Source organism: Dromaius novaehollandiae, chromosome 9, assembly GCF_036370855.1.
Source record: "Dromaius novaehollandiae isolate bDroNov1 chromosome 9, bDroNov1.hap1, whole genome shotgun sequence".
Taxonomy (NCBI): Eukaryota; Metazoa; Chordata; class Aves; order Casuariiformes; family Dromaiidae; genus Dromaius; species Dromaius novaehollandiae.
The window spans coordinates 651,004-664,435 of NC_088106.1; the positions used below are offsets into that span (position 1 = coordinate 651,004).

General features: G+C 41.0%; 1 protein-coding gene across 3 annotated transcripts in view; it reads left to right on the forward strand.

Moving 5' to 3' along the window:
* The window catches only part of HPS3 (HPS3 biogenesis of lysosomal organelles complex 2 subunit 1), a 25,468-nt gene continuing 12,036 nt past the window's right edge, over positions 1-13,432 (forward strand). For all 3 annotated transcript variants that reach the window (XR_003260731.2, XR_003260730.2, XM_026110033.2), the window contains exons 1-12: positions 1-397; positions 655-1,149; positions 2,456-2,642; positions 3,849-3,934; positions 5,044-5,236; positions 5,512-5,593; positions 7,474-7,628; positions 8,713-8,821; positions 9,028-9,209; positions 9,506-9,683; positions 10,338-10,568; positions 12,487-12,672. Coding sequence is in view for 1 of the 3 variants with exons in the window: in XM_026110033.2 (XP_025965818.2) it covers positions 175-397; positions 655-1,149; positions 2,456-2,642; positions 3,849-3,934; positions 5,044-5,236; positions 5,512-5,593; positions 7,474-7,628; positions 8,713-8,821; positions 9,028-9,209; positions 9,506-9,683; positions 10,338-10,568; positions 12,487-12,672 (2,307 nt within the window). In the remaining 2 variants the exon portion in view is untranslated. The remainder of the gene's footprint in view (positions 398-654; positions 1,150-2,455; positions 2,643-3,848; positions 3,935-5,043; positions 5,237-5,511; positions 5,594-7,473; positions 7,629-8,712; positions 8,822-9,027; positions 9,210-9,505; positions 9,684-10,337; positions 10,569-12,486; positions 12,673-13,432) is intronic.

A 13,432-nucleotide genomic window follows, 5' to 3' on the forward strand; every position in this document is an offset into this window, starting at 1 on the left:
GGCGGCCCCGCCGCGTAGCACAGTGCCGAGGCCCGCGCGCAGCCGCGCAGGGCGGCTCCGGCTCCGGCTCCGGCGCGGCGCAGACCCCTCCCCCGGCCGGTGCGGCGCCGCGGAAGTGCGGCAGCGCCGCGGCGGGTGTTGCAGTCGCGCGGCCCTGGGCGGCCTGCGGGGGCCATGGTGCAGCTTTACAACCTGCACCCTTTCGGGTCGCAGCAAGTGGTGCCCTGCAAGCAGGAGCCAGCGCACTTCTGCTGCGGCCAAGACGAGCTCTTCGTGGCCTGCGCGGCGGCCAGCTGCAGGGTGGAGGTGTTCGCGGTGCGCGACCAGGGCCGCTGCGAATCCCTGGGCTCCTTCGCCACGCTGGGCCCTGTGCTGCGCATGGCGCACAGCCGCGCAGGTCTGCGCCGGGCGCCGCCGGGGCGGGGGGGGTGCTCGGCCGGGCGGGTCTGCGCCGGGCGCCGCCGGGGCGGGGAGGGGCTCGGCCGGGCGGGTCTGCGCCGGGCGCCGCCGGGGCGGGGGGGGGCTCGGCCGGGCGGGTCTGCGCCGGGCGCCGCCGGGGCGGGGGGGGGCTCGGCCGGGCGGTCTGCGCCGGGCGCCGCCGGGGCGGGGGGGGGCTCGGCCGCGGAGGTAACGGTGCTGCTGTTTTCTTTGCAGGAGACTATGTGGTAACAATTGAAGAGAAAAACAAAGCGACTTTCCTAAGGGCGTATACGAACTGGAGATGCATGTCAGCTGGGAGCTCTCGTGTGTGTGTCCGGATGGTGGGTCACAAGATGGAAGAGTCATACAGTGAAACCTTAAAAGAACAGATGTCAATTGTGGAAATGCCACTTTCAGATCCTCCACTGTGCATTTCATGTTGTCCTGTAAATGGAAATCTTCTTGTGGGCTGCAAAAATAAACTAGTTATATTCTCTTTGAAATATCTGGTCATAAACCAGAATTTGACTGTGTTGGACTTTGAACGCTCCTTGATTTTACACATCGATAACGTAAGTCCTGCTGAAGTTGCGTTTTGTGCCAGACATATAGCCGTAACAACAGAGCTGGATGTTCTGATCCTGAAACTGGAACTGGTCCAACGAGGTGCAGACAACACAGGGCAGTGTGCGCACAGCACTAGTACACTAGAAGAGCCTGGGGATAGAGGTAAGTACAGAAACTTATCTTTTTTTATCTGCTAGAATCTGTTAACTGATTCCTGTTATTCTCGAAGTAGCTCCATCAAGATTGTTGCCCCTCTAAAAATATTTCCAGATCGTCTTATAACTGTCAGCTTAAATATTTTAGGGCGTGAAGAGTGTTGTACTACCTGTAGTTAGAGGTAACGCCTAAAACAAATACGCCTTCGCTCTGCAGACACTTTCAGAATCGTGCAACCCCTGCGGCCGCAGGATCAAATCTCTCTTTTGGGATACCATTGTAGGCCACATCAGAGCGGTAGCAGTTCTGTGTGCTATGTTCAGAAAAAATCTTCCATCAGTATCACTGCCCAAATAACTGGCCTCCCACTTCTCCCTTGGAAGAGAACAAGAGAAGGACGCAATTCATGAACCCCAAAGGAGACCATGGTTACTGGTTTACATGTTTAAGAAGGCTTTTATGGCAATGCACGTGCACTTTTGTAACTGGGATCAGAACCTGGCTGAGGAGGGAGTCAGCATCTACCCTTTTTCAGTCCTTTGTCTTCTTCAGGGGTTTGCCATAGAATCTTAGAAAACCTAGAAATAGATTTACTTACTTAGTAGGTTATATTCCCCCATATTGCAAGCAACCCATTCCTATATAATCAATCATCTCCTGTCTTTCTAAAAAGATTAAATAAACATCTACAAACTTCAGAAAAATCCTTCATTTGTAAATGAAGAAACTGAGAGAACATATTCTTCTAGAAGTGGAAACTTTACCTAGAGAAAATTCAGAGGCAAAAAAGGCTTTCCAGATAGCAAAAATGCAAACTGGAGTGTTTCTTCTTTGAGTGAAGATAGATCTTAACTCAGATAATAGCAGCATGCCCTTGGTTGTTTTTATTACTTAAAATTACTTAAAATGTTACTACTTAAGGATTTGCTTTTTGGAGCATAAATGAGTTTAAGATGAGTTTAAGATGACACAACATTCTGTCGTAGCTGCCTTTCCCATCTTAAAACCTTTCTGATCATCCATAGCATTTTTTTGTTTGACAGCTTGCCATACAGAGCACAGATTTTCTCAGACTTGTCTTTTATTGAACACCTTACCTGTTCTTTCATGAATCTTGACTTTTAGGTATTAAGGCAGTTGAGGCTTTTAAATGAAAGATTGTTCTTGCCTTCAGGCGCAGTTCTTTCCAAATTTTAAGGGTTTGAGTGAGCCAGTGCTCATTAGGTAGCATCAACTGGAGTATTTAGTTGTGTCACCTCAATTTCTTATTGGAACTGGTTTGAACAATTAATGCGACATTTTCATTGTTAAGGTATAAAAGATGAAGGCCCTTCAACACATACTCTGCAGCTTGATTCAGATGAGTTTGTCATTTGTCAGAAGCCAGTGGAACTGCTTGGGGAAGAAAGTAAGCTATGTGAGATACCTGTCACACTGGAATCAACAGGATTAGCTACAGAAGGTACAGAGCACTTCCAAGTGCAGTATCTGCTTTTCAGGTATTAAAAAATGCATTTTCCCTTTTATGGGCTATATATACATGTTTGCTAATGCATCTAAGAAGCCAAAGTGATCTGTTGTTCACAACCTTTTGAAAGTATGATCCTGATACTTTGACTTGGGGACTATTTATACAGGGTGTTGTGCTGCATAAATACTGTGATGCCAGAAGAAGACCCATTTTTGACCTTGCATATCCTAAGCTTTATTCTGTTTGGTGAATGTGACCAGTTATTCTCCTTGAGATGGAGTTGAGCTTTAATGGTTTTGCAATTCTGCTGATGTTTAAACAATGTCTGCTTTCCATCTTACCTCCTTGTATCCTGCAAAGAGCATGCATGGCAGCTTCTCTTGTGAGTTATCAGGAGTTGTTGTCTTTTCTCAGCATAATTTTTGTACTTGTTTGCTTGCTGAACCCACAAAACCAGATTTTACACATTTTATTCCGAAGCAGCTTTGTGTCAAATTTTGTTATTGTAGAGAAGCCTGCTTTAAAGGATAACACACAAGAAAATCAGCAGTCCTGGCAGCTTTTTTCTGCTGTTGATGCTGTGTGATCGTAATCAAGACACTGCCAGCTAAACTTCTGTTTTATTTATGCTGTAGCTTTCGTCAGCTTCAGCTGAAGTGATACTTATTCAAGTACATCTAAAAAATATATTCTCCCCTTGTCCAGCTGGACAAAAAGAGAGGTTAGCAAGTATCTTAAGCACTAAGAAACTACACTATTTTGTTAGTAGCAAAACCATTAAACATTCATCCAAAGCTGAGGAATAATTGATGTCACAGTCCAGTGGTGAATTCCGAAGCAAAGCAGGAAAAAGGATGACACATTCAGTAATAGGAAAGAAATGCAGGACCGAAGATGGACTATGTTATGTATGGTTCAGCTGAATAAAAAGGAAAATAAAAAAGATTCAAACCAATGGCAGCTTGTCCTCCAATGAGCCTAGACTTTGACGTGCAGTCACCTTGTAGGCAAGCGAAGAAGATATTTGATTGCAAGAACTTGAGATAGTTGTCTCTAGGTGTGCACAGGCTTGTTAGCATTGCCATGCTAATTACAATAAGAGTAGGCAGAGTGCACAGTAACATGAGTATTAAAACTTTAGCTATGGCTATTATTGCTGTTTACTTGACCAAGGTAGCTGGGAATGTTTTTTTCACTGACATCCCATGTTGTTGTTTCGGCTTTTTCCTTCTAGACGTTTTACACCTGACCAGTCGCCTTTTGGCTTTTGTGAAGAGACGAAGTTGCACTCTCTTCAGCTGCTTCCTATATACCAGACAGGTAGATGCATGTTCAGGGATGCGTTATGGTCTGTGTCACAGGAGACCTGGGAAAGGGAATATATATACTAAGGGAATAGATATACTAAGCTCTTTTGTATGCTGTTCCTGTCAGAATATTTTTTTATTAAGGTCTTTTTCCTCCCTTTTCAATGATTTAAACTGTGCTTCCATTAACAAAAAAAAAGTCTTAAAGTTTCTCTGAGTTCTGTAGAAACCTCAAACTAAAATATCGGGTCACCATACCAAAAGAAGTCGTCTAAATCGGCTTTTATCAATTCTGTACTCATTATTTTTACATCACAAAATGGCCATTTCTAACATTGCATAAATTTATTTATCATCAATGTTATCATGAGATACTAGGCTGCCTCTCATTAGCGTTAACATTGGAAATCAGAGTGGTAAACCTTAGTAGTTGTTAAGATACAAGTTACCTGTTTGCTAGGCTTTAATTAAAAACAGAGAGGGATAGATTCAAATTTTAGGGGTTGCTAACACACACTAGCTTAAGCCTCAGCAGACACATCAAAAAACTTAGTCCATTGCCTTTGCTGACTGCTCACTTAGTTTGTGGTTGTATCTGTTCTGTCAAGTAGCAGCCCCTCATCCAAGTTGCAGCTGACCCAACAGAATGAGCTACTTGACATTCAACCCCAGCTAACTCATGTTCTCTTGTGATTTACAGTCTTCAACAAGAGAGTCTGTAGAATCCGGACACAGCTTTTACTTCAAAATCAGCTTTATAAATAAACTCACAAGGAGTTGTCTAAGATCAGGGCGATCATTCAGTCTGTGGGCACATAGTTATGATTAGTCTGCCTGGACTCCTGCATAGTGTTACGTCTACAGAATTCCTTCACTCACTGACATGTCCACTCTTTTGTTAGAAATGCCTCCAAATTAGATTATCTGTGACATGTAAATTGAATGTATTTCAGACCTGTACACTGATGCTCACATAGCTCTTTTTCTCTTCTGTAGTTACTAACAAAACCAATCTGGAACTCAGTGCAGGTCTGTTTATCTTTTAGGCACTAGGCTCACAAAATAATTGCAAGGTTTTGATCTATCAGGTATATAAAATGCCTTTCTTATTGTTACATCCAGGAAGTTCTGTGACAGCCCATGGAGAAACTGAGAACAAGAGAGAACTATTGAGTCTCTTTTGCTTTTTCTCTTTACCTCATGTTGGATATCTCTACTCTATTGGGAAGTTAGTAGAACTGATCTCTACTTACCAATATTCAGAGAAGTCAGAGCAGGCAGTTCTCACTCCACAATTCCTGCATGTCATTACAAGGTACCATGTTTATGATTTTGCTAATAGTATCACTACCTTTCTATCTGCTTTTTTCATTGTCTCTAAAATATGCTTCATAGCCTCTCCTGGAACCTCTGGATAGGTTTATGTGACAGTGCAGCATGCCTTCAAGCCTGTGCTTCAAGGCCCATATAAGGAAAAATACCTGATTCTTTGTACTCTTTGCTAGTCAATTACTGCCAGTCTTCCTTTTTTTGTTGTTTTTGTGTTTTTCTTTTTTTTTGTAATCGATGTAGTTTCTTCTTTCCCTTTAGTGAGAACCTACAGTGTTTCACAGTGCGGTGCAGTGCAGCAGCAGCTCGTGATGAGGATCCGTACATAGATACGACTGTGAAGGTGTGCACTTTGTTATCTTGTACCTGATGAAAAAGTTAAAAATACAAACAGTAGTATGGCATTTAGTTTCCTTATGCTTCCTTCCGAAATCCTGTCAGTTTCTATTGCCTGCAACAATAGAATAACATCCATAATTACTATTTGACTTTAATTCATGGCATACCGCATTCTAATGGTCTACAAATATATCAGTGAAACACAATCTACTATTGCTGTTTAAGATCCTAGAACATTAGTAGAATGTTTCCAAATACCTTAAAAGCTATAAAAGCACATATCTTTTAAACCAAAATCCGTGCTTTGCCATGTAGATTGGAATGAAGGGTGCAGAGTTTTCCTTTCTTGCAGCTGGTGGTGCCTGTAAAGCCTACACATCTTGAAGCCTATATTTTGCTTTTTTTTTTTCTCTCTCTCAGATGTCCTTGAAATGTGAGTTTTTGTAAGAGGAGCATAGATCTTAGAACAGGTCTTTCTGGCAGATGCTTAGGGCGTTTTTTAAGGGGGAGGGCTTTTTATCCTTTGCAAGTGTAGGCTTTTCCCCTTCCTCACATTACTTATCAGTAATACTCTGGTGAATTATAAAGGACGGGATAAATGTTAATAAAAAAATACAGACTGAAAGATAGGCTGAAATATATTTTAAGCTAGTATGTAAGGATTTTCTTTGGACATGTAGACACTGGACATAAAACCATAGCATAGTAGAGGTACTGCAGAATTTTCAAGTGACAAACACATATTCTCTGCCTTCCATAGAAACTCTGCATAGGAGAGAGACAGGACTGTAATTGATGCAGGTATTGAGACAAAGAATACAAAGACTTATGCAAAAACTCTTGTCTTGCCCCTCCTTCAGTCTCAGCTTTCCATGTTTTCCATGCGTGGTTACGTGCAGTCCATCGCGTTTCCTCCGGTGAGGTGAGGGGCAGCGCAGGAGGTCCAGGGGTGCAAAGTGGCTTTCGGTCGCCCTGTGCACATCACTTTCTTCCTGCCGCGCTGCGGTTAATGGTTTCTTGTCGCTCTCTCCCTTCGTGTCACCACTCGGGTGTGGATGACGGGCAGGCTGCATTCTCTCAGGGGTGTCCCTACCGCAGTGTGTCCTCCACGGGCCGCGGTCCCTCAGGGGCACCCTATGCTCCGGGGCGGGTCCCCCCACCGGCCGCGGTCCCTCGGGAGCATCCTGGCTCCAGGTGGAGTTTGACGCGCAAAAGCATCAATCCTGCTGCTTTTCACATGGGTTTCAGAGCTGGCTGGATCTGGTTCTGACTGGCCCAGGACAGTTTCTGGCCCCCTCCTATCCAGTCACCACTGCAGTCCCCTGCCTCTTAAACTTAGTAACTTTCATCTGGTGCAGCGGTGTGAATGAGTCTGCACAAAATGGTGAGGTTTCTGGAAAAGCAGGGTATGTGAATTTGTAAATACGGTATTTTATCTTCTTAAAGCTCTAAATTCAGAATGTTTTGGACAAATACGGTTGCATTTTTACATTTTTAGTTCAGCATGGAGGATATGGTAAGTTTGGGCTGAGAAGTGCATATTGAACAAATCGAAGTTGAAATACAGGAAATGTAACAATAGGCAAGGAAGTCTATTTCTATCTGTAGTTACTTAATATATTATAAGCAACTGAAATCAGGACTTTTGTAACTGTTAGTCAATCTTTTACAACTTGATCAAATTCAAGCCATTTGGGTTTAAGTGTTCATGTTAGATTCCAAACTCAGGCTCAGTTAAGCACTCAAAGGTGGGAAAGCCAGTGAATATTTTTGTGTCATATTATTGGACATAAAACTACATTTTTTTTTCCTCATATGTCTTTTGATTTAAAGAGTCAAAGTACACACTAACTGAAATTACAAAACAGTCGCTTTCCTTTATAGGCTTGTCCACCTGTGTCGCTGGATGTCTGCACATTGAGAATGCAGCTTTTCATAGGCCCAAGAGCTATCTGTCATTTCAAAAACCATGTCATCCTTCTGATTAAGGCCGACACAGAAGATATTACTGAAAGAAGAAAACCTACCAGAAGGATACTGTAAGGATTTGTGTCTTTTGGGGAGACGGGATTTTAACTTACATCTTTGTGTTCAGTGTTGTATTTGTGGGTGTTGGAGTTGAAGGGAGGATCCTCTGTGAAAAGATGGTTCTGGAAATAGCTCCCAGGCTAGTGGGTAAGAACAGAGGTCAAGCGTTGATGCATTTCTTTTTTTTTCTTTTTTCTTTTTTTTGAGTGAGTGAGAACAGAAATCAAGCATTGAGTTTTGAATTCTGCTACATTAAATCATATGGAAGAAACGAGGGAGTAGTCACAAATGGCTGAAAGCAACCAAATAAGTTACTTAAAATATTTAAAAGCTGTAACTTGCATGAGTAACGTTAAAATAACGTTACTAAGAACATATGTATTACTCAGAAGAAAGAATACTTGTCTTGAAGAAAAATATATGAGCACTGAAGTTACAGGCTAGCAAAATGTGTTGTAGCACGAAATGAAGACACACTTTCTTCTGCTACTTGAATTTTTTCAAAACTCATAGCTGGCATTCGAGGAAGAAATGTTTTTTGCCTCCTGTAAAGATAATCAGTTGAACAAGTGCTAGTCTATTTAACACCACCATTTTAAAAAAGATGCAAATATCTGAGAACAGTAAAAAAAATGAACAGGAAGAGTCTGTCATTTCCTACAACGCTTTAACCTTAGGGCGTTAAAGACCTAAACGATGTGTTAGACTAAAAACATTCAAGTACTTTCTTACACCATATCATGGTAAACACTTTAATACAGCTGCAGGGGTGAAAGTACAGTAAGTCCTTACAGAAAGTAAGTATACATCTTAGCTAACTTGAATTTTTCGGCTTTGTGGAAGTATCTAATACTACCTGATGTTAAAACCCAGAAGATGTACTTGATGGTTCCTAACCATGATATCTGTGGTTTATGAGCCTGCCTGTCCATCGAGTTATTAAACATTATGATTTAAATTCACAACTTAACTCTCAAGCATTTATTAGCCTTTGTACATATTTATTTATGCATTTAAACTGTAAAGTCATGATTTGTTTTTTGGCTGCATAATGTTTATTTGGACACTGAAAACTCATCTCTTCTTTCTCTTTAGTTCCAGAAAGGCCGACAGCATCAAATCCAGAAAAACTCCTGATTCAGAATCTGGCTGGAATTTATATATTGTAAACACTGTTTCAACTGTCCAGCTTTACAGAGAAATGGTATTGTCCAACTCCTGCTTTTTGTTGTTTGGTGACTAAAAATAAGTATTGTAAATTAATCTCTGCATCTTATTGCTGAATATACTGTAATGTATTTTTCATCACTAGTTCATATGCTATTTCACATGGCTGCTGCCCTCTCTAGATATGTTTCTGTATATTCTTTATTTTTGCTGAAGACTAAATATATGCTATGTCTGTTCTAGGTGGATTATAGTAGAACATATGAAAATGTAAAAACTGAGAGTTGCATCCATCTTCTAAGTGAAGCTCACTTGTTAGTCAGAGCAGCTATAATGGACCCCAGTTTCCTTAAATCAGATGAAAAAGAAGAACTTCTAACAGCATTTAGAGAAAGTTGTGCTTTCCTAGGAGACTGCTACAGCAGGTATGTTTTGGATGTCAAAGTGATATAGATGAACTTTTGTTTCCAGGAATGCAACCTAAAAATTAAAATATATTATTCTTTGCTATTTTACATTAGCATTGAATATATAATATAAATATTTACATTCTACCAAAACAGCTTAATCTGGTCTTCTATTCAGTATCTGGCTGTCTGTATATTTGCAGGTACTGGTGTGTCTGCAGTTTTGACTGATGTATTATTTTAGTTCTTAAAAACAGCAGTGGCAAAGATGTTGCCCTTAACATTTTTTCCCCCTTCCTCTCTATTGCTTTCAGGTTTGACACAAAGGATTACCACCTTGCTTTGCCTTACTACAGAATGTCTGGTTTATCCATGACGGAAGTTTTAGAGAGGCTAGTTTCAGAAGGTGATGAAACACACAAATATGAGAGAGGATTTATATTTTACTTAACTCACTTTCTTAATGAAGACTTAAATGAAGAATTAAGTCAGGTAGAAAAAAAGAAGCTGTTTTTTTCTTAATCTAATGGTTTAGTTCTAATTTTGAGAACTGTGTCACATTTTAATCAAAGTTTCCTTTGAAAATGCTGAGCTGTATACTTAGTTTTACAGTTCTTTTTCACATGGTTTTTATTTTCCTTTTTTAATTTACAAAATAGCAAGCAATTTCAATAACTGTAAAGAGAAAGTTGTGATACTTCTGGCCACTTTCAAGCAGCGTATTGCCAGTTTTGCTATCGTGATGCACGTTGCTAATGATCTGGCTGCCAATTACGCATAGAGATACTTCCATGATAGGAAAGTTCTTTGTCAAATTTCTATCATCCCCCATTTCTGTAGACCCCCATTTCTGTAACAAAACAAACTGTTATTTTGAACACTGCCAAACTGTACAGATTGGTAAAACTGATTCGCTGTGGTGGATCTGGATTCACTGTGTAGACTATTTCCGCACCCCAGAGTATGGACCGAATCAAGCTCAGGTAAAGTGGTTTTACTTTTACCAGGAAGGTAGGAGGCAGGGAAAAAACTGTGACTTGATAGCTAAGCTGTTGGTCTGTCTCTTTTTAAGTGCTATTTTCATATGCTGTGAAAGACTGTCTATCTGGAAAGGTTGAAACTGTTAAATGGCTTTTATTTTGATAGGAATCGGCAACTAAAGTTCTCCAAATATTCTATCTTACTGAACCTGTCCAGCTGCCACATATCCTCTGCAGTCCCTGCATGAGGAATGTATGTCCTTTGACAGCCATGAATTATCTTCAGAAGATAGAAAAGATTATGCCATCAGTGGTCCTGACACTTACTAAGGCTTCCCTGGCTCTGAAAATGGGAGACCTGATGATGTATAAACATGAGATGGACTCCTATAAGGAGGTAAGATACGCTTAAAGCATGAGCTGTTCACCCTTTGTAAAACCCAAGTCAGTAGGGTTTGGCTTGCAGTTGTATTTTACCGTAACAGAACCTTTCAGTTGCTCTTCCTTTTCCTCCTGATATGCTGTGTAGTCTCCACTGAATGTCTGCAAGAACAGACTTGGGCTTGAGGGCTGGCATACGCTGGGACTGTACCATTTATCTTGCAGGAAGAGTAGTCTTATCCTGGCAAAGCCTTACCAAGTGCGCAGAATTTTCAAAGCTGTTAATTCTTGCTAAACTAAATGCTGCGTACTGGAGTGTAGCAGGCTCTGCAGAACCAGTGCTCTTCACTAGTATGGCAGGGTTGTATAGTAGCATTCTTCCAGCCCTCCACCTTTGATATGCCCATGAAAACTTAAAGGTCTGTATGCCAACAGCCCTTGTAAGATTGCTCATGGAGAAGAATGTCCTTGGTGCACACAAGCCATAATTTCTGTATCCAATTGCCGTATACAATTTTCCATCTTCTGGTGCAATCAAGGCACTTAACCCCTGTAAAGACTGCATCAGAACATACTTTAGTGGTAACAAAGTAAGATTTCCACATCAGTGGAGAAAACATTGTTAGTGAAGCTGTCTCTGTCATAGATGTTCCCGTGTGGTTTTAGACTGAGACCAATCTTTAAATTACTTGTGAAGATTGATCAGGACAGTTGAATATTCACAGGTTACAGAGCTGGAAATGTAGTCTCCTCCTGAGAATGAGCTGTTGGCATTTTAAGAACTTTTTAAATGCACTAATGGTTGTTCCAAGGGTAAACATCAATTACAATAGGAGAAGCCCTGGGGAGCTTTCAGAATCGGTAATGCTTGAATTGCAAGGCTGAGAACCATGGAGTGCTGTATCAGCAGTGGTATTTAGCACTACCTGCTGTCCTATCTATTCACAGCAAGATCAAGTCAAACGGCCATGTCGTGACACACACGTTCCATCACAGTATCTTAAGAATGAGAGAGGGTCTTAGAAAATAAAGTGTGTGTGTGGCGGGGTGTCTTTTTAATCTGACCTATTGCAAAAATACTTGTTTGCAGCTCATCTTTAAAAAGCTTTTTATTGTGAAGTTGAGGAAAATACTGCTTTTCAGGAAAATAAGGAAAGACAAGTTGCATGCATAGGGATCTAAAAATCTGAATTCTCTTCCTAGGTCTGCCTTAATATTTTGTGTGTAATTCACTTAATTTGCTTAGGCATAATTTCACACAGAATCACAGAATGGTTGAGGTTGGAAGGGACCTCTGGCGATCATCTAGTCCAATCCCCCTGCTCAAGCAGCGTCACCTGGAGCACGTTGCCCAGGACCCTGTCCAGATGGCTTTTGAATATCTTCAAGGAAGGAGACTCCACAACCTCTCTGGGCAGCTTGTTGCAGTGCTCAGTCACCCTCAGTCACCAGTGTCTTTAAAGCAGAAATAGTATCTTGTCATGCTTACTGCCAAAAGCAGTCAAAACTCCAGAAATTACTTACTGTTGCACATCTTACAGCACATTTTGATCATTGTTTCAGAGATCATACTTCAGCAAAGTAGTCCTATTGAATTTCCAGTCAGTGACTTTCCAAACATCTCATGTGTTGACTGACTGGGATTTCCTAATAAAACCTGTCTTTTTATGTGCATAGTAACTCCAAATTTCAACAGCCTGTTACTGCCAGCATTCAGGCAAACAGCATAGCACTTAGCAGCCAGTGTTCCAGGTTAGAGGTGGGTCTCTGGAAAGCTGTCCTATAAATTGTAGAAAGAGAATTTGTTTCCTTCCCCCGACTTTCCTTCATTTCATCTATATAAGCTTTATTGCCTGAGCAAATACTGAGTTTGGTGGGTTGATTTGTATGTGGATTGAATTCTTCATCTGATTTATATCTGACTATGTCTGTAGACAGTACTGGTGTGTGGCTTCATTGGGCAGCCAAAACTCTTGAGACAGCATAAGGAAGGAATTGTTATTCCGACTGAATTTGCTATTCATCTGAAGGAGACGCAACCTGGGTTACTGGTGGCCGCCACTGTGGCTTTATATGAGAACAGGAAAATTGAACTGGAAGAAACGGATACCTTTTTCAAGGTTAGTCTGTGGTCATTTTTTACTTTTATTTTTCTCATAGTGATGTTAATGTGGGTGAGCAAAGCAGCCTGAGTTGTTCTTCACTCACATTCCAGGGTTTCTTCGGAAAGAGAGAGATGGGGGTTGGATATATTCCAGCTTTGCTAGATGGCTGTAGAGGACTGAAACTAGACCTTCTGGAAAGAAATACTGGTTAAATCAAGCAAAAAAAAAATTTGTTAAATTCTTTGTTTTGACCCCGTTATGTGAACAAAGAATACTGTGATCTCAGAAATTTTTCAGTGGCTTCCTAAGGCCACTGAAGCTTAACAGAATTTGGATAAATCATTTCCATAGGCCCCTTTCGAAGAAATCATTAGGACTAGAACACATTTCTGAAGAATCAGACTTAAATATTTAAGAAGGTATATAATGCTCTGCTCTTCAGTCTCTGAAAGAAGAGTAGCATCTCTGCAGTTTCATGGAACTGAAGTTTTCTTTATTCAGAGTAGGAACAGACAAACTTTTTTCCCCTTCTCTACAATGAATAATGTTGTTTGGATGAAAATTATATATACTTCAGTACATTATGTGTGCACTTCAGTATATTATGGCCTTAGATCCATTATTTTGAAAGACTTTTATCAGAAATACCAATTCATGAAACTCAGATTAGTTCTAATGTTGTTTAAAGCCAGTTGGAAGTCAGTTAAATGTTAGAGATCCTTATCCCTGACACATCAGATGTTAAAGCCCAGAAGCATCTCCCTTGTGGATCTTA